Source organism: Notechis scutatus, chromosome 9 (genome assembly GCF_049901735.1).
Source record: "Notechis scutatus isolate UNSWTSFEM ecotype Mainland chromosome 9, rNotScu1.2, whole genome shotgun sequence".
Taxonomy (NCBI): domain Eukaryota; kingdom Metazoa; phylum Chordata; class Lepidosauria; order Squamata; family Elapidae; genus Notechis; species Notechis scutatus.
The window spans coordinates 3,701,333-3,722,734 of NC_142017.1; the positions used below are offsets into that span (position 1 = coordinate 3,701,333).

The following is a 21,402-nucleotide window of genomic DNA, read 5'->3' on the forward strand; positions in this document are numbered from 1 at the left end:
ATAGATGATAGATGATAGATAGATAGATAGATAGATAGATGATTGATAGATAGATAGATAGATAGATAGATAGATAGATAGATAGATAGATAGATAAATCAGCAGGCAGGCAGGCAGATAACCACAATCAAAAGAAGTTGCTTTCATCTCCTTGAATCAGAATGCAGAACTGTTTGATGTCAGCCTGAATTAAGGTATGTTTCCCACTGATCCTCTATTGCTCTCCTTATTACCCATGTGTCTGAGTAACAGAATAGCAGAGTTGGAAGGGACTTTGGAAGTCTTCTAGTCCAACCCCTACTGGAGCAGGAAACCATACTATTTTAGACAAATGGCTGTTCAATCTGTTCTCATCTCTCTCTTCTCTCTCTCTCTCTCTCTCATTATCTATCTCTCATTCTACCTTTCTATCATCTGTCATCATCATTATTATCATCTATCTTTCTATCTATCTATCTATCTATCTATCTATCTATCTATCTATCTATCTATCTATCTATCTATCTATCTATCTATCTATCTATCTATCTATCTATCTATCCATCCATCCATCCATCTATCCATCCATCCATCTCTATGTCTGTCTGTCTATCCTTTTGTTTGTTTGTTTTTGCCCCTCCTCCAAAGGTGAAGCCCATGACAAAGAAATATTCCCCTACAGACTCAGGAGACGGGTTAGGAAACCCAGATGCCTTCTGTTTCCAGATCCCCTGGAATGCCAACTCCGTGCTTTCTAACCACTCATCTTCTCAAATAGGAAGAGACAATCTGTCAGCAAGGAAGGAACAGATCTCATTTCTGTGCTGCTCACTTTGTAATTTCCAAGAGCCCCTTTTTAACTTTTCATGTCTACCTAAGCTTGTAAATTCACTCCTTGATCTGACAGGGACCGTAATTACTCCATACGGTAGAAAATGAAGTGCCACCAAAGTTTCTGCTTTAAAAAAACAAAAAGCAAAACGAATTCTCTTTTCTGGTTCTCAGTCTCCATCTGCTTTTCAAAGTGAAAATGAAGAGTGGATAACTAGATTTAAGATCTTTCATTCTTTTCAGTTCAGGGTTTATACCACCAGCACTTGGGATTCAAAGGCACTTCTGTGAATTAGGGTAGAGGTCTGCAGCTTATTAAAGCAGCTACCTCTTTTCCTTCAGCTCTTCAGGAGAAGCTTCTTGGACAAGAAGTGAAATGTCTTGAAATAAAAACCAGCAGTTCATTTGCCTCTTGAAAAGCACCTTTGCGACAACCATGACCTGGAGGATTGAGAATCTCCATAGACAAGTAAGGAAAGAAACCGACAAAGTGCCAGATAGGTTTTGCTCTCAAGATTATTCTTTACTGGCTCAAAAAGCTAAGTTGTCTCTTAATTTAAGGCGCAGGTTTCTCAAAAGGAAAAGGTTTCCCCAAGGATACCCTTGAAAAACCGTTTCCGTGCTGTAGGATCTCCTGAGATGCTACAAGCAGAGCAATCTAACAAAATGTACGAGGGCTATCCATAAAATAGATTACGGTTTCGTCTATAGCAAGAAGGGGCGGAGCTAGCGTGGCCATCTTTGGTCTGTGCGTCCGCCGCTCAGTCTGCATCTAGTCGTGCTAGTGGGAGGTTCGTATCGTTGCCCGTTATTTCACAGCAAACTTTTGAAATGTGTGCTGCAATTGGAAAACCCGCGAGTTGTGAGGGGCGATCAGTGATAAGGTTTTTGTTGGCAAAAAACCATAAACCGATTGAAATTTTTCGGCAACTGTGTGAAGTGTACGGGGGACAACATCATCACTGAAGGTGGAGTGCGCCAATGGTGCCTTAAGTTTAAAAATGGCCGAACGACGGCACTCGAGAAGTCCTGAATGCTTTCGCTTGGTGCAAGATCGGGGCTGTAGGGCGGATGAGGAAAAATCTCCCAATTGAAAGCATCCATTCCGGTGAGGATTTGGCCCTGCTCACCCACCCACCCCCGCTCTTTCCTGTGCTATATTTCCTGGCTTTTTAGCACAGCTGATTCTCACGGCAGGGTGGTTTGCCGTGCATCAGCTGTTTTATTCACCGGGGAATAATACAGCAGAAGGTAAGTCATTGAGTTGAAAATGGGCTTTTGGAAATGTAGAGCACACGCAAAGCGCCTGCTCATCGAACCGGTTGTTACGCCGGTTGAATCGCACCACTGCTCACCGCATCTCTTTTGTTCCATTGCATCTCCTGTGTGTGTGTGTGTGTGTGTGTGTGTGTGTGTGTGTGTGTGTGTTTAAACAGAGCCATTCATTAGACCAAATGGTGGGCCGTCATAGATCCCCTTTGTCTCCTTCTGCAGCCTGTATGTCTTTAGGCTAAGCTCATCCATTTTATTTTTGGAAGCCTAATTTCCAGTTAACTAGAAGGTTTGCTTGTCTGAATCAGTCAACGAGTGACAATATTTGTCAGGGCTATTGCTTCAACCCCTGTTGGGTCCCAGTTGCCCACATGTCACTTTCCTGCTCGTTAATCGTGCCACTGGCACTATTTATTTAGACTTACGACATGGCAAACTAAAAAACAAAAAAGCTATGTTAAAATCAGGGGAAATTTAAAAACAAACAAACAAACAAAAACCTAGAACTTTGTGTTATAGAGTTAGCGAAATATTTACTAGAGCTCTTATAGGCTCTTTAACTGGAACCTCAAAAGTTTGGATGGTAAACAGAATCCGATTTCTGAATTTATGATTCCAAAGAAAGGCGTGGAAGGCATTCCAAAAATAAAACTGGAAGCTGGATAGAAAGAGAAGATGGTGAACTTGGAGAGCTGAACGGGAGCATTTCTTGGAAGCAACGTAAACCAAGGCAACTTCCCTGCTCACGTCAGCGCATGTTAGCTATGGAAAAGAATTGCAACCTAAGAAAATGGAATTTTCTTTCAAATCTGGCCGTCTCTGGCTTCACGCAATGCTTGATGACCTTTCCTAATATCTTGATATTTATGTTATTTACCGTGTTTCTCATATAATAAGGCCGGGTCTTATTTTTTTTTGAGCCCCGAAAAAATGGCTAGGCCATCTTTTCGGGGGTGACTTAATTTCTCCCCCTTGCATCCTCGGGCGGGCAGCGACGGCTTGGATGTTGACCTCGGCATTGGTGGGGCACTTCGTATCGGGGTCAACGCAGGCAGCACCATATCCGGGTATGCAACAAAAGTACTTCCTAACGGCAAGCCCCCCCACCATTCCCCCCCCCCCCCATTTTGCATGTTTTAATATAGGCCTTAATTTGGGGGGAGGGGCTTAATTTCATTTCATGCCTATAAAACATGCTGGGACTTCCTATTGGGGGAGGCCTTATTGTTGGAGAAACAGGGTATTTTATCGGAAGGCAATCTTCTTCCTTAATCCCTGCTGGCACCAGAAGCACACCATGGCCTGTATTTTTTACATATTCATCTACATTTCATATCACGTCAAAGTGACATAAATCCTCCCCCGCCTTATCTCTTCGATCTTTTCCTATGATTTCTCTTTTACCTGCGCCAATGCTACCAACAATTTAAAAATGCAGTCATTGTGCAATATCTGCTCTGCTTTGTTCATGCTGACTTAAGATATTATTTAATTGAAAATTATTTCGAGGTAGCTGCTTTTTTTTTTTTTTAATAATCAACACTACCTCTTACTTTTGCTAAAAAAAAAAATACAGGGTTGATTTCTTTGAATCGCGATTCATAATTCTTGTTTTTGATGGTCAGAAAGCTGCTGAAATATTTTATCTTTCAGAGGTATTTGTTTCTTCTCAACTGAAGGCAAGTCTGGATCAGCCTTCCTGAATCTGGTGCTTTCATCGACTTGATTCACCTCAGTTTCTGTAGTAGTTGAGGTATTGGACTATATGTAGGTAGACTCAACTTACGGCCACAATTGAGCTCAAAATTTCTGTTGCTAAGTGAGACATTTATTAAGGGGATTCCCCCCCCCCATTTTATGATCTTTCTTGCCATGGTTGTTAACTGAATCACTGCAGTTGATAAGTTAGTAACCTGGTTGTTAAGTGAATCTGGCTTTCTCCGTCGACTTTGCTTGTCTGAAGGTTACAAAAGGGGATTACATGATTCCAGGATCCTGCAACAATAAACATGAGTTAGTTGAATGTTGATCACATGACCGCAGGGATGCTGCATTGGTCATAAGTGTGAAAAACGGTCATAAGTGACTTTTTTCAGTTGTGTTGTAGCTTCAAACAGTCACTAAATGAACTGTTGTAAGTCGAGGACTACCTACATGGTTAGAGCCAGGGACAAATGATCCTTTAGATATAGATGCTTGGCCCGAGTGCCTGGATATTGTACTGTGAAAGTATCTCACTAGGAGAGACATAAATTCAAGACCCCACTCAAGTGAAGAAGCTTCCTAGGTGTTGTGACCTGACAGCGGCCAGGCAGACTCAGACAGTGAGGAGGTTGGGGAGGAACATGGACCAGTCCTGGAGTCTGGGGAAGGCTCTGACAAGTGCTCTGCATCAGGGGCAGAGATGGGGCCAGGACCATCTGACAGTTATCAGCTGCCTTCGGAGTTGGAGGTCAGTGGGGCAGAAGAGCAGCTGGAGCCTGTTCCCAGTGTGCGCATGTGCAGAGCTGCCAGAAGAAGGGAACAGCTAATGAACAAGGATCGACTCGGGAGTAAAGGCACAGGCGGATGGTGAATGGCCCCTCCCATAAAGAGGAGTGAAAGGGAAGTGGTGTTTGCAGGAGGCAATAAGTTCAATTCATTAGGGTGAGGATCTGTTCCTGACTTCTTGCCAAGTCATTGCTGCTCCAGCGTGGCATTTGGCAGATATCGGCCTGGCAACTCTCCAAGCCTGATAAAGGTCTGTAGTTGTGAAATCTCATGAAAGACTGTTGGCCGGGACTTTGCTGGAGAGGATTCACTTTAAACTAAATAAAAAGGGTTTTATCGGGATGGGGAGTCGGCTTCACGATCTTGGGGATGGTCTAGGTCAGAACACTAGGTGACCTCGGACCAATCAGGTAGTCTTAGTCCAACTTCTTTCATAGGATTGGTGAAGGTACAATCTAGGACATTGCAAACTCCTGGGGAAAAAAGTAGGATATTATGGGATCTGGAACTTTTAAGGCAGTTATGGGTCACCTGTGCCCCTTCAGGTCCCAGCAACCCAGTCCAAGATGACTCATAGCATCTCTCAATAGATGTTTCTATGGCCCACTCGGCTTAAAATCGAATTTGCTTCCCCCTTTCACATGCCTGTTTGTCTTTCCCAATCTCTTTTGTGTTGTGTGGTTTTAAGGTTGGCTGGCAAAGGTCTGCAGGACTTGCTATTACCTCTCAAAAAGCTGAAGATCAAGTGAAAAATGTCATAAATATATGTTTATTACGATACGGACCAAGGGAACACTTGTTACAGGGAGGCCTCGTGCTTTCCTTTGACATCGTCCTATCCCCATTCAATCTTAACAATATTTGGCACAACCCAAACAAATGGACCATACCCAAAACAGCAGAAGCATTGCACCAACTCTAGCAATTAGGATTGTGGGTACAAAGCCTTTGCCAACAGAGCCTTCACAGTCATTGTCTGAGCAAATTTGGAAAGCTCTTGAAGTTGAGTAATATTTATTTACACATACATGATTTGAACAGAGGAGGAGCACAAAAGCACATGTGAGAGCTGACACTTCCTGTCGATATCAAGGGTGGTCCTTGGTGCTCTCTGAGCTTGGTGGTTTTCTTGCGGACGTTTCATGACCCAACTAGGGAACATCATCAGTGCTGTTGATATTATGTAGTTTGGGCCATGAAACACCTGCAAGAAAATCACCAAGCTCAGAGAGCACCAAGCACCCCTCGCTTCAAGCCCGAGCTACAAACATTCTCCTTTGTTGGGATCCAAGGTGGGCACCACCCCCAAATTATTGCCAATTCTATATTCAACTCTTGAGTTTTTCAGTCTGCCTTTTTCCTCGTCTTCTGTTTCATTCATTGCTTCATTTCATACATGATCCCTTTGGCTCCTTGTGACTGGCCAGCAGGTTGTGAAATTCTGATGAGTCATCTTTGACCAAGCATCCTTGAGAAATTAATGCTGGAATATCACAGCCTGTTAACAATTGTGCTAAAATACATTGCTCAGCATGCTAGAATGGGAAACCTTTATTTATTTAGTGTGGAATGTAAGGAGGGGCTTTTTTTGTATTCCCCCTCCCCTTTTCCAGCAGCTGGAAACCATGTGGGTCAAGGCTAATGATATTGTGATATCACAAAAGATGCAGAGTTTTCCTTCCTCCCTCCCTCCCTTCCTTCCTCTCTCCCACCCTCCCTCTCTGTATTCCTTTCTTTCTTCCTCCCTCCTTCCCTCTTTTCCTTCCTTCCTTCCTTCCTTCCTTCCTTCCTTCCTTCCTTCCTCCCTTCCTTCCTTCCTTCCTTCCTTCCTTCCTTCCTCAGGTATATTCAACAGCTTGTCCCAATTCATTCATTCTCTCTCTCTCTCTCTCTCTCTCTCTCTCTCTCCCTCCCTCCCTCCCTCCCTCCCTCTCTTTCTCTCTTTGGCTCAGAAATCTGTAGGAACTCACATCACCAATGTTTAGGCACTTTCACCAGTCCTCGGGCACCTGACTTCAGGAGATTCCAGGGGTTGCAAGAAATAGATTAATAACTTCAGGAGGAGCTGTTAGGAATTTGATCAAGCCCCATCTCCTTGCAGAAATCGGATCAGCAGTTCCTTTTCCTCTACAGGAAACCCATTTCTACTAACCACTATTTGCACAAAATAAGTAGGTCTATGTCTCTTTTTTTTCTTCTTTTTTCTCTTGTTCTTTTCTTTCTTTCTTTTTTTTTTGAATATATATTTTATTGATACATTTTCCTTTTAAAGAACATAAAAAATTCCATGTCTAACTGAACAGCGTGTTGTCTGGGCACAATTTTCTTATCCTCCTCCTTGGCACTGGAGTCTTGGAACATGCCCAGGCATAGTATAACCTTTGGCTATGGCTGCTATTACTGTTAATGACAAACTTTTATGATCCCTTAGGGTTTTGTTTTTTTTTCATTTTTGGTTTGGCGATTCCATCAAGTAATTTAGGAATCAGGTCAGATGTCAGTTCTTTCTTCCGACAAGCTCAGCTCAGGTTGATCCAGGATAGCGCCTTAAGCATGAATTGGCCCAAAGGACAAACTCACTGTTATGTCTTAAAATGCAACAAGATGATTCAAATTTATACATATATGCATAGAATCCATTCACATTCTTCCCCTAAAGTTTTCAGAAGAAGATTTCAGGTGAGTACAATTTTATTTTTCTTTTATATACTCCTGAGCAAAATCATGGCTGGAAATATATATATGAGGTTGAACAAAAGATCAGGAAAAAAAAATAGATATGAATCTTTGGAAAAGGGAAGATTTTTTTTCCAGCACTGCCCCAAATCACAAAATACCATTCCAGAAAAAGTTAATCTCCATTTCAAAACAAAGGTGAACCTTAAAAGGCATTATCAACGAGATGTTCACTACGATAATGTTAAAACTTCCTTCTGTACCATTCTACAATCTACGCTTATATTCATATCTCCGTCTATTGTTTACTGATTTCTTAGGTTGTGTAATTGTGTAAAGCTGAATAACTTATCAAATAAAGGGCATGAACCATTAAAAATGTGAGGGACTTCCGACATCCATTTTTTGAAGAATGCATGGACTTCTTACTCTCAATGTATGACCTGTTTTTTTCGCTCTGCCATTCGGAGAGCATAAGGCATGTGAGGGTTACCCATTATTTTGCTCATGAAAAAGTCATAAAACCAGAGAGGAAAATAACAGAACACAAGAAGAAAGGTGTAGCTATTCTTGCCTGGAGTGTATAAACCTTTTGGTTGCTCAGCCAGTAAAGCATGTAGAACATCGGAGAACACGGGTGACAGATCAGATGAGCAAATTGAAGACTTCTCACTGAAGGACATCCTCAGATTATAGATGTAATCCTCACCATAATCTTTCTTCACATCTGGAGCAAGGCTGCCCAGAATCATCTGTTCTTCCTTTTTCCAGTCTTCAGGGTTCCCCCCAATTGCTAGAAAATCAACAAATTCATTTTTTGGGAATGTCTAGCCTCTTTGATTTCTCCTCAGAAGTTATTCTTATGAAAGATTCCCAACGGATAGTTAAGATTGTGGAAGGAACAATTGAAATCCAGTCTGCCTTCCAGAGAAGACCAGTATATTGCACAGGTCAGAAGGAGGGCTTGGAAAATATCTACAGACCCCTTACATCCTGGACATAAACTGTTTTAATTTCTCTGCTTGGGGTGGCATTATAGGGCATTGCATGCCAAAACCACTAGGCACAAGGACCGTTTTTCCCCGTCAGGCCTTCCCTCTGCCTAACGCCTCATTCTCACGGTGCTGCCTAATTTCTCTATATATTTACCCATGTAGTATGGCTTTAGTATTATTATTATCTCTCTTATTGTCTTTTTATTGGTATTATTATGATTATGATTATTCTTTTCATGTACGCTGACAGCTTCTGCACCGGAGACAAATCCCTTGTGTGTCTAATCATACTTGGGCAAATAAAGTATTCTAATTCTAAATCCAATAAGGAAAAATAGAGAGAGGAGGCGATGGCAGGAGAGCCTACTCCGTTCAGGTTTCTTCTATAGGTTGGCTTGGAGTGAAGAAGAAGAATTCTGGGGATCAAGTTAAATGTCTCAAAACCAACTTCCTATGAAAGCATTGGCTCAGCTACATGATGCCAAAATTGGACAGCCAGGACTTTCCAGGAAACTCATCAGAGAAAGCTCCCAGAAGTGGTATTCATGAATCTGAAAAGAGTGGCTGGTAGACCTGAACTATGAAAAAATAAATAATTCAAAGTCTTCCCTTGGGAAAAGACAGTTTACAAACTCTTAGAAAGAAAACAGTGGGCATCTTGGGGCTGAGACAAACTGAATCTCAGATCTTAAAAAACAAAACCAGGTGCAACCCTTGGCTAGATGACTGATGGCCAATTTCTGATGTTGGGTTGAGAACCTTGGTTCTTCTGGAGGCGTATTTTCTCATGAGTTGGGAGAAAGATGGAGTGAAATCTCATGACTTATGTGTGTTGAAGCCTGATGGAGGAGAATTTATATGTTTTAAAGCCTGATGGAGGAGAACTGACATGTTTTGAAGCCTGACGGAGGAGAACTTACATGTTTTGAAGCCTGATGGGTGGAGAACAGCAACTTTGATGCCCCACATGGACAGCTCCTGCCTCATAATGCCAGAAAACATGGAGAGGGCTGCCTTGGAGGGACCATAGGCAGCAAGCCGTGGCATTGGGATTCCTCCTACGAGACAAGTCAAAACAGTGACACATGGATGGAGAACTAAAAGCTTAAGGAAAACACTAAGCCAATATTAAATACAAAATTCTTATCAGAAACAAGTAAAAGGTCTAAGTTCTTATTGGCTAATATATATATATATATATATATATATATATATATATATATATATATATATATATATATATATATATATATATATATATATATATATATATATATATGGTATTCAGCTTTGTTCGGGTATTTTCCCACGTCATTGTAGTTGTGCTTTTAAAGTTGTAGCAACGTTTCGGCAGAATCTCATCTGCCGTCATCAGGCTTCTGTATTGTGTTCTGTATTGTATTCTGTATTGTGTTCTGTATTGTGTTCATACAGAAGCCTGATGATGGCAGATGAGATTCTGCCGAAACGTTGCTACAACTTTAAAAGCACAACTATAATGACGTGGGAAAATACCCGAACAAAGCTGAATACCATACATGTAAGTACCCGCGAAAACTTAAGAAAATATATATATAACAAATATATATATATATATCCTTTATATATATCCTATATGTGTGTGTGTGTGTGTGTGTGTATACACACACACACACATATGAGTTTGCTATTGCCTCATTTTTTTATACATCCCAACTGTCTGAGACTCTGCTAGTTGGACTTAAAAAAAAATCTTTAGTTACCAGGCAAAAGAGCCCCAAGCAATTCATGTTCCTCCTCTAAGAAGCACTTTTCACAGTGCAGGGAATGAAAACATTACATCATATTTCATTGCATTATCCAATCTTTTGTTTGGGACTTTCTGAAGATGAGATTTAATAGACAAGGGGAAAAAAAGGTCCCATTTTAATTGATAGATTTGATCCGAAGGCTGCCTTGTGTTTATTAGAATCCATGGGAAATCGTAAGGGATGTTAACGCCAATAAAATGCAATTCTGTACATTATTTTCACAACAAAGTAAATAAATATGCATGCCTTTCTTTAATACATGTTTTATTTTTGCCTTAGCAATACTCAAGAGAAGTACACATTTCGAAAGATAAGCGAGCCGTTGGTTTGCATAGTAGCAAAACACACACAGACAAGCGTGCACACACACACACACACACACACAAAATAGGCCAGTCTACATTTTCCCTGCATTTGTGGCCTTGGCATGGCTATAAATACTTCAAGATTAGAAGTGTGATAGTGTCCTATCTATAAGGTGCCAAACTAAATCATCTTGAATAGTTAGATAGCTCAATTGTTTAGCATTGACGTATCTGCTTTTTCCTGCAGTCTGATCATTCGATTCCTGATTCATTTGGAAGCCTCCCACAAGGCAGCTCCAAAGGTTCAGAAATGTGGCCGTGAAAGGAGCAAAATCCAACCCCGCAGGTGACGGTCTATCAATTTACAACTTGCTGGAAAACATAACTCACCTGCCATGCTCGAGACATTAATAATCCTTCCCTTGGATTTCCGGAGCAATGGTAAGAACATTTTGGATATTTCAACAGGGCCAAAGAAATTTACATCCATGCACTGTTTGTAAGAACTCATGGGGAGCAGTTCTCCGTCTGCTATGAACCCCAGGATTCCTGCATTGTTGATAACAGCCCAAAGCTCTGGCAAGGAGAAAGGAAAGGCCAACAAGTGAAGTAATGAATTCCTGTGGCAGGAAGCAATCCCAGAACCTTTCCTTTTCTTCCTTCCCTCCCTCCCTCCTTCCTGTTTTCCCTTCCTTCTTTCCTCCCTCCCTCCCCCACCCTTTTACCTTCCTTCCTTCCCCGTTTTACCTTCCTTCCTTCCCCGTTTTTCCTTCCTTCCTTCCTTCCTTCCTTCCTTCCTTCCTTCCTTCCTTCCTTCCTTCCTTCCTTGTCTGTTTTTCCTTCTTTCATTTCTTCCTTCCCTCTCTCCCTTTGTTTTTCCTTCCCTCCCTGTCTGTTTTTCCTTCCTTTCTTCCCTCCCTCCCTCCATTTTTCCTTCCTTGTCTGTTTTTCCTTCCTTCCTTCCTTCCTTCCTTCCTTCCTTCCTTCCTTCCTTCCTTCCTTCCTTCCTTGTTTTTCCTTCCTTCCTTCCTTCCTCCCTCCCTTCCCTCCCTCCCTCCCTCCCTCCCTCCCTCCCTGTTTTTCCTTCCTTCCTTCCCCCATCTATTTTTCCTTCCTTTCTCCCTTCCTTCCTTCCTTCCTTCCTTTGCATACATATCTTACCAAACTCTTCTCTTTTGCTTACTTTTTAAAGCAAATGAAGAAAATCAGACATCTCAGGGTTTCTGAAAAGTAGCAACTTTAGATTTTCCAATAGCCAAATGAACTGTTTGTCGTTTAAAGCCAAGAGGAATGAATGTTACAAAGTGATTGTCCTAAAAACTGTTAATAATCAATAACCCTCCAGAATGTAAAGGGTTACAAACAGACATAGCTCAAAGACTTGTAAACAACAGAGCCTTTCTGAGATGGAAGGAAAGGGGAGGGAAACGAGGTCTTTACCCCCAAAACCTCATGTCTGGCGAGTAGGGTTGATTGTATTTCAGACATTAAATAGACCATTGATTTTATTTTATTTTTTTTAATAGCAGCATTTGTATGCCACAGTGTTGAGATCTGACAATCTTTGATGGATAACCGTGTGTGGCCAGCAAGGTTTTTCATTACCTAGATTGCAGACGTGGGACAAACAGTCAGCAAAGGGCCACACCGTTGAGTTGATCACATGCAACTGCACTAAGGTAGATCTTTTATCTCAATTCTGCTCATTTCATCAGCCACTCAAAGGAGGTAAACATTGATGTCAGCCTCTGATTTTGAAAGGCGATTGGGCTGCTCAGGCCAATATCAACAAGCCTCCTTTCTGGACCTTTGCAAAAAAAAAAAGGTCACTTCACCAAGAACGGGGATCACAGAGGGTGGGATCAGGCAAACAAGCCATACCTTCCTGTTGCAACTTCCGTCTTATTTCGAGATAAGCCTCCTTGATTTGCGCAGAACTGGTGATATCCAATTGCAGGATTGAAAGCCTTTCGGAGCAGGTCTCCTTCAGGCTTTTGGCCCCGGGCCCCGTTGCACTTAAGACGCCGGCAAAGACAGTGAACCCTAAACTGTCAAGGTACTTGGCCAGCTCATGGCCGATCCCACGGTCGGTTCCTATCAAAGAAGCCATCAAAAATATCAGTATATGTGTATGTGTGTGTGTGTGTGTGTGTGTATGTATAATATACATACATTCTTATTAAAGAAGCCATTAAAAATATTACTATATGTATGCATATACATACGTGTGTATGTATGTATGTGTGTGTGTGTGTGTGTGTGTATATACACAGATACATATTATATTTTTACACATACTTACGAATATATGTACACATTCCTATTAAAGAAGCTGTTAAAAATATTAATATATATATGTGTGTGTGTGTGTGTATGCATATATAAGTGTGCATATATGTGTGTGTGTGTGTGTGTGTATACACAGATACATATTATATTTTTACACATACTTACGAATATATGTACACATTCCTATTAAAGAAGCCGTTAAAAATATTAATATATATGTGTGTGTGTGTATGCATATATAAGTGTGCATATATGTCTGTTTTGTGTGTGTATATGTGTGTGTGTGTGTATGTGTGTGTGCCAGCTGGTGCTCCATTCAAAATCCAAGAAAGAAATACTTAGACTCCTTTAATCAGAGAAAAGGTATCTTTTACTGGAAATCGAGTGGTAGCAACAAAAGAATTCTGAATCTGAGAAAATGGGCGCGTAAATCACATATACAAGGTAATGGCCACGTTCCCACCCCCAATAGTTCAATTGGCTCATCCAATTAAAAGTTGTGGATATCATCATGTGGGCATCTCCAGGTGGTGATGAGGCTTCTGTCCGTTGACCTTGACATAGCATAGGATAGAAACCTAAGCAAGAATGTACCCCCCACCAGCTTATACAGTTCTGGTTTGTAACACCTCCAGCTCACTTCCCATAACCATTCCCCACTCCTCCCCCCGTTACTTATGACAGCCGAAAGATGCAAAGCAAAGGGAGAAAAATCTTTAAAGAAAAATCTTGAAGGCTGACAGTGTGTGTGTGTGTATCTGTATATACACAGATACATATACTTATATTTTTACACATACATACGTATATATGTACACATTCCTATTAAAGAAGCCATTAAAAATATTACTATATATATATGTGTGTGTATATGCATATATATGTAAGTGTCCATATATGTCTGTTTTGTATGTGTATATGTGTGTGTGTGTGTATATGGTATGTGTCTGTGCGTGCATATATTCCTATTAAAGAAGCCATTGAAATATTAATAGATGCATATATGTGTGTGTGTGTACGTATGTGTGTGTATGTGTATATGTATATGTGTGTGTGTATACACAGAGAGAGAGACACAGAGAGAGATGTATATACACATACATATGTACATGTATTCATATGTACATACATGCATATGACTGCAACTCTTAGCCACTTTGGAAGAAAGCTTATAAATCTCACTTAACACATGTCTGAATGTCTGACTTAACAACATAAATTTTGGGCTCGATGTCGTCAGACGAGGACTGCCTTTGCATACAACTCCATCGATCGAACCATCTCAAAGAGTCTTACGACTCCTCGGAGCAGTGTTTGGAACCCGGGACCTACAAAGAAACCTGAGCGTTTTGCAATGTTAGCGTGAAAGAAGAAATGACAAGGAGGAGCTCTGATTTTGTCTTAAGGTGCTCCGTTTTCCCTCCACCCTCTTTGCCTGGAATTACATACCTGTCCCTAAATAAACTCCCGGGTGAATGAAAAGCTTTCGGTAACTGCCTCTTTTCCAGCATTTCTTTATGAAGCATCCCATTCATTACAATGATGCCTTTTCCTTGCAGACCGCACAAGCGGCACCTGTCGTTTAATGCTGCTAAGTAACCTTGAATGCAGGCTGGGCTGAGAGGTGGCGACTTGGGTTAATGAAGGTTTGAACTACGACTTCTAGCCCTTAATGCCTTCGACCTCCAGCCCTACCATCTGCAGAGTGGAAATAAGCCATGCACGCCATCTAATTCTACCTAATTTTTTAAAATTATTTTTCAGAGGATACCGACACAGCAGCATATTTTGTAGCTCAGGGTTGAATGTGGGGTCCTTGGTGCTTTCTTGGTGAACTTGGTTGTTTTCTGGCAGACATTGCATTACCAAACCTCTTCTCTCAATTCTCTGAACCTGGTTGTTTGGTGGCAGACGTGTCGTTTCCCAAGCTAGGCACTGATGGTGTTACCTAGTTTGGTAATGAAATGCCTGCCACCAAACAAACCAAGCTCACAGAAGGGCTCCACAAAGAGCACCCCTCCAAAAAAAACCAAAATGCCACCTGAAGAGTCCATCCCACATCTGGACAACAGGGTCCAAGGCAGGGGTGGGATTCAATTTTTTTTTAACAACCGGTTCTGTGGGCGTGGCTTAGTTGGTGGGCGTGGCTTGGTGGTCATGTGACTGGCTGGGCGTGGCCAACTCAACATCACTCACATCGAGGCACGCATCTCCTCGCCTGGCCTCTCGTGACTGTGGGGATGCTGCAATAGTAAGTATGAAAAATGGTCATAAGTCACGTTTTTCAGTGCCGTTGTAACTTCGAATGGTCACTCCACACAAGCAAAGTACCAGCAAAGGAGGGGAAGAAAACTCTAGAGAAGTTCCTGAGACAGGAAATTTAGTCCTGCCAAGAATGTAATAAGGGTTAACGGAGAGGCAGTTTCTGTAAGCAACGCCAGAATGTTTCCTTCCTGCCTTCCTTACAGGATTAGGCCAGTAATTTCTTCTAACAACCGGTTCTCCGAACTGCTTAGAATGTTAACAACTGGTTCTAGCGAATAGGTGCAAACTGGTAGAATCCTACCCCTGGTCCAAGGTTAGACTTCAGTTCGAGATCTCTTCCTGTCATGTTGCCAAACCTGTGAAAACTTAACCCAGCCTGCATCCATCGATCAAAAGAGAAGGCAAGTCTTTGTTTTGACCAGAACAGATACCGAAGTGTGTTTTGAACACCTTGCCTCCCCTTTGTTGGAAATGAGCCATCCTGCTAATGTGTCTTTCTCTCAAATCCCACCACCTACACAAAGGGCCAATCCAGAAGTCAGAAAGAGTAGGTGTGCTTCACGGCTCGTGATTTTAAAGAGATGTCAAACAGGCCACAACCGAAGACATGAGACCATAAAAAATAAACCCAAAGGTCGGGGGGGGGGGGAGCAGAGGAGAACTTTTGGCTGTGACTGGTATTTGGCTGTAAGGTATGTGATCAGGAGTCCTGGTTATGAGGATGGAAAGAGCACATGTCTGCCTCAATACTCATCTGCAAAAATTTCAAGCGACAGATGAAATGACTGAGATTTCTTGCGGTTTCTGGGAGCAAAACAGGACCATTTCTTTTTTAAAATGTGGACATGAGAACTTTTGGTTGTGTCAATCCAGTCCTTCTCCAACCCTCAGCATGCAAAGAGCTATGTTTTTCCATTTCCAGTGGCAGAGAGAGAGGGGGGGAAGGAAGGAAAGAAGGAAAGAAAGAAGGAAGGAAGGAAGGAAGGAAAAAAAGAAAGAAAGAAAGAAAGAAAGAAAGAAAGAAAGAAAGAAAGAAAGAAAGAAAGAAAGAAAGAAAGAAAGAAAGAAAGATCAAGAAGTACATCTAAACTTTCAGCAACAGCACCAAAAGGAAAGAAAATGGAGCACAAAAGTACCAAAGCAAGGATGGTCAACCTCCTATGGTCTTAGTTTTTCTGTTTCTCTCTCTCTCATTCTCATTTTGGGTTGTGTGAGAGAGAAAGAGAGAGAGAGTCGGAGAGAAAGGGACAGAAAGAGAAAAAGAGGGAAAGAAAGACACAGAGGAGTGAGAGCGAGAAAGAGAGATTGAGAGAGAGAAGGAGAAAGTGGAAGAGACAGATTGAGAGGAGGAAGAGAGTGAAATAGAGAGAGAGAGAGAGAGAGAGGGAGGGAGGGAGGGAGGAGAGAGAAAAAAGGGAAGAGAGATTGAGAGGAGACAGAAACAGAAGGAGAGATGTTGAGAGGGGGGAGGGAGAGAGAAAGGGAGACACAGTTTGAGAGGAGAGAGAGAGAGAGAAATAGAAAGAGACTGAGAGAGAAAGAGAGAGATTTACTATTATTTTCAGAGTCCATTGAAGAATTTTTTCCCCTCCGGCCTTTTCCCTCCATGTGACATGCTTTTCTTGTCAACGTGCTGTACCAGCAGTTAAGTAATTTGTGTCAAGGCGCTATCCACAACCACTGTCACACATTTCGGGACTTGGGTTTGTTGCCATTTATGACCGACAGTTTAAAGCCACCTGCCAGATGCAAACAGCTGCGCTAGTTCTAAAACGAGGCTTTCAAAAAGGCTGCCCTTCCCTTTTTTGCATGGGAAGAAAAAGGAGGTGATGGGCTCAGATCCCTAAATTATTTCACAGTTTACAATCAATAAATGGGAACGCTGGTAGCTCGGGGTTGAAAATGAGAGGTCCTTGGTGCTCTCTGAGCTTGGTGGCTTTCTGGCAGATGTTTCATGACCCAATTAGGGAACATCAACAGTGCTAGAAGGGAGAGGATTTGCAGGGAGGAGGAGGAGGAGGAGGAGGAGGAGGAGGAGGGGATCCTCGGTGCTCTCTGAGCTTGGTGGCTTTTTGGCAGACGTTTCATGACCCAACTAGGGAACATCAACAGTGCTAGAAGGGAGAAGATTTGCAGGGAGGAGGAGGAGGAGGAGGAGGAGGATGGTGGGATCCTCGGTGCTCTCTGAGCTTGGTGCTTTCTGGCAGACATTTCATGACCCAACTAGGGGACATCATCAGTGCTAGTTCATCATCATCATCTAGCACTGATGATGTTCCCTAGCTGGGTCATGAAACGTCTGCAAGGAAACAACCGAGCTCAGCATGCACCAAGGACACCTCACTGCTCCTGCATCCCAAAGCTTCCTTACCCAAAAGCCCACCCCAACTTTCACACAATCCCTAAGAGATCCAAAGCATCCTTAAAATAACCTTATTTCTATACCAGGCAAAGCAGATAAACGTTCTAAAGCAAAGACATTTTGGAATAAAATAAGGATCTGGCTGCAAGAAATAATTGGTTTAAAAATAGAACTTAAGCCAGAAATGGTTTTATTACGGATAATCAGAGGTGAATATAAGAAGGGCATTGAATATATAACAATACATAGACTGACAGAAGCTAGAATAACGTATGCCCCAAATTCTAGAATAACGTATGCCCCAAATTGGAAACTAGAGAGTAGTCCCATAGATAATATGATCATAAAGAAAATTATGGAGTGTGCAGAAATGAGTAAACTTACAATGGAATTGCAAGGGAAGGAAGAAAAAGAATATTATACGGTCTCGGGAAAATGGTATGTTTGGTTAGATAACAGGAATAAAAGATAATGCAAAATGTAAATTATGTATGTATGTATGTATATATGTATGTAAATGAAAATAGAAAAGTTCATGCCACAACCTACTGCAAATATTGTACATAAGATTTGTTTTTAAAAGTGTAAAATTTAATAAAAATTATTAAAAAGAAAAGATGTTTGCTAAGGAAAACCCAAACCCTCTAGAAATCTTCTACTTTTGGAGAAGACTGTGCCAATTCCAACTTGGCCATTCCACTCGAGAAGGTGGGACGGCTAACCCATCCTTAGACATTCCATCTCCCCTTACCTGTAATCAGAACTGCCTTACGACTGACGGGCAACATTGCTTGCACAGGAGTGTACAAGCAAAACACAAGGCACACCAGGGAGAACAGAGTCAAGCCCAGGGCACTTCTCAAGGTGGCAAAGCAGAGGACTTCCAGGCTCAAAAGCAACAGGAGACCCCAGTAAAAAGGGGTCTTTTTCTCCACTCGGCTCTTCTTCGCTCGATAGAAAATGGTCCCACCGTAGAGCACCGTGGCTCCCATGTAGAAGAGCAGAGAAGGATCCAGTTCATCCAGGTGCAAAAACATGATAGGGGATCGCTCACGCGGGCCACTGAAAAGAAAGGGGAAAGAAGAAGAAGGGGAAACAAACAAACAAAAATCAAAAAAGATCCTTGGGATGTATAAAACAGATTAAAAAGAAAACTTCCTAGGACGATTCACAGCCCAGGCAAAGGTGTGTGGTGTCTCCCAAGCAGGAAAGAAGCATCTGAAAAGGACTTGACAGGCAGCGAGACAGCAAGCTTTGAACTGAAGTGAGTTTTATCTGCTTTGCCACACCAGGGTGGTAGTGGGGAATCTTGACATATTTGCATTCGCTTCATTTTGTTATCCCCCTCTCTTTTTTATTGCAAAAGGGCTCCACCTACACACGTGGGAGAGGGAAGGAGGGGGAGAGAGAGAGAGAGAGAGAGAGAGAGAGAACAAGCTTTGGATAATGATTGATAGAGCCAAGACTAAGTTTTGTCCTAAGGGAAGTTAGAAAGAGGACATAATTGATAGGTTTGCAGCCCAGGCACTTCAGGGAAAAGTGTGTGCGTGTGTGTGTGTGTGCACACGTGCATGCGACCGTACTCCGGAGCTGACCTGTTCCCTTTGATGTGCAGCCTTCCAACTGGGCGCGGATTTAATGAGGACACACACTTCTCTTTTCATCAGCTCGTTGCTTAGCTGGAACGGAAGAACTTAACTAGCACAAACGAACACACTCCGAAGCACAACTCATTGGAAGGGGCAGTACCACAATCCTTCCACTTTGACCCGGGTGGGGGTGGGGTAGCGGGGGGGTGGGGGGAGTGGGCAGAGGCTTTGTCAAGTGGCCTAGGCTAAGGAGAAAGTGCAGAGTTGTGTGTGTGTGTGCACACGTGTTGTTGTTTTTCCTGCACCTCCTGCAAAGGGGCGGAAAAAGAACCAAATACTACCCCCCCTCTCCTTTTTTTTTTTTTTTTTTTTTTTTTAAATTCTCATTTATATTCACAACTAGCTTCTTTCTTGACAATTGAAAAAAAAAATCCCATGACGATGATGGTTGAGGGATTTTTTTTTTTTTTAAAGGAGCGGGGGAGATGTTTAGAAGGAAAAAAGAAGAAGAAAAGAAACCTTTACCCAGCAATAAATGTATGTGTTAACGTGAAATACAATCTATGTCTCTCTCTCTCCACTGGAAGGTTTGAAAAGTGGAGGAAACTTTTCCACGGGGAGGCTAAGGCTACAGTGGGTTGCTGTATGTTGTACTTTTTTTTCCATATTTGTACTTCATTTCTTTTCTTTATTTCAACCATTCTTCCCCATTGAGACGTCTACCCACCACTGCCCCAACCTTACATTTTCCCTAATCCAGAGACTAGATAAGTGCAGTTGAGGCTTCACAGCAAATAACCAGTACAAGAGGATTTCTTAAGGACAGTTTAAATGGAGACACCGGTGCTCAGATCTTAGTTAGAAAGAAACACTGTTAAACAGCCTCTGTTAAACCACAGTAGCTTTATTGGAGTCGGTTTGCTTAAGAGTTACTCGTACAAGTAGATCTTAACAGATTTACAGAGTTGGAAGGGACCTTGTAGGTCATATAGTCCAATCCCGCACCCAAGCAGGAGACCCTACATCATTTCTGACAAATGGCAGTCCAATCTCTTCTTGAAAGCCTCCAGTGATGAATCTCCCACAGTTTCTGAAGGCAACTTCTGTTCCGTTGGTTGATTTTTCTGACTGTCAGAAAAATTTCTCCTTATTTCCAGGTTGAATCTCTCCTTGATCAGTTTCCATCCATTATTCCTTGTCTGGCCTTCCAGTGCCTTGGAGAATAGCTTGACCCCTTCCTGTCTGTGGCAGCCCCTCAAATATTGAAAGACTGCTATCATGTCTCCCCTGGTCCTTCTCTTCACTAGACTAGCCATGCCCAGTTCCTGTAACTGTTCATTGTATGTTTTAGCCTCCGGTCCCCTAATCATGGTGGTTGCTCTTCTCTGCACTTTTTCTAGAGTCTCAACATCTTTTTTATAGTGTGGTGACCAAAACTGGATGCAGTACTCTAGGTGTGGCCTTACTAAGGCTTTACAGAGTCGTATTAGTACCTCACTTGATCTTGACTGTATCCCTCTGTTAACGTAGGATTTCATTGGCTTTCATAGGATTTCATTTCATTTTTTGGCTGCCGCTCCTATTTAACCATCTTTGCTCGTGGTTTTCCTCCACTGAAAATTGGGCTGAGAAAGAGGAGATCCCAGAATCCAATCAGAATTTGCAGGAATGGTGAAGTTGATTGAAGTCCCTCAAAGCTTCCCTTTGAATCCCTGACTAACATTCCTTTTTATATCCTCTCTGCCTTCTGTTGGTCATTAGATGTCCAGTTGCATGGCAAAGTTCCTCTCTTTGGTAGTTGTCACTCCAAGTCAGTTCTAGATGGCTTGCTTCCTGGGGGACCTCCTGCCCATCCGTTCGTATCTCCAGACCTCATCTGGTTGTCTCTTTGCTTTTCACCTCCCTCTGCAGCTCTATATTTTCCTGCTCCAATTCCAATCATCTGTTTTCTCCAATATTTTCTTTTCACAGTATTAGGCTTCCCTAGTCCAAAGGGAGTGTGCCCATTGAGGGCCCTTTCCTGGGAAGAAACAAGGAGAGATAAACACCTTCCTGTCTATCATCAGCTCTGCTTTTCCCAGAAGCAGCTGTTGATCACCATTCGAAGGTTGACCCAGGTGGACGTTTGCTAGGGAGAACTGCCTGTAATAAGTCAAATTGTAGAGAAAGAACAAACTGAGCTCACTGATGGAACAATCAATGTTTTGTTAAACAGAAGCTCCGGGAATGCCTTACTGGTGCTGAACCTCAGTGGGCAAGTCTGCAGTTTGGGCTAATATTTGAACAATGGAGATGGGTCCTTGTTTTTAATCTGCAGCTGATGATCATAATAACAGAGTTGGAAGGGACCTTGGAGATCTTCTAGTCCAACCCCCCTGCCAAGGCAGGAAACCTTACACCACTTCAGACAAATGGTTATCCAACATTTTTTTAAAAAAAACCTTCCAGTGTTGGAGCATTCACAACTTCTGGAGGCAAGTTGTTCCACTGATTAATTGTTCTGTCAGGAAATGTCTCCTAAGTTCTAGGTTGCTTCTCTCCTTGATTAGCTTCCATCCG

General features: G+C 42.2%; 1 protein-coding gene and 1 long non-coding RNA gene across 2 annotated transcripts; one reads left to right on the plus strand and one right to left on the minus strand.

Moving 5' to 3' along the window:
* Positions 1-5,325: 5,325 nt before the first annotated feature.
* Positions 5,326-18,671, minus strand: HSD17B2 (hydroxysteroid 17-beta dehydrogenase 2). Its single transcript, XM_026686335.2, has 5 exons — positions 18,006-18,671; positions 12,220-12,432; positions 10,729-10,914; positions 9,164-9,301; positions 5,326-8,041 (listed from the first exon to the last, which is right to left on the minus strand). Exons 1-5 carry the CDS (start codon positions 18,289-18,291, stop codon positions 7,680-7,682), a joined length of 1,185 nt encoding a protein of 394 aa, XP_026542120.2. The 5' UTR covers positions 18,292-18,671; the 3' UTR covers positions 5,326-7,679.
* LOC148129802 (uncharacterized) lies at positions 10,666-14,115 on the plus strand. The gene is made up of 3 exons (XR_015750610.1): positions 10,666-10,779; positions 11,865-12,017; positions 13,868-14,115. It is a non-coding gene; the product is annotated as an uncharacterized LOC148129802 (long non-coding RNA).
* Positions 18,672-21,402: the final 2,731 nt, after the last annotated feature.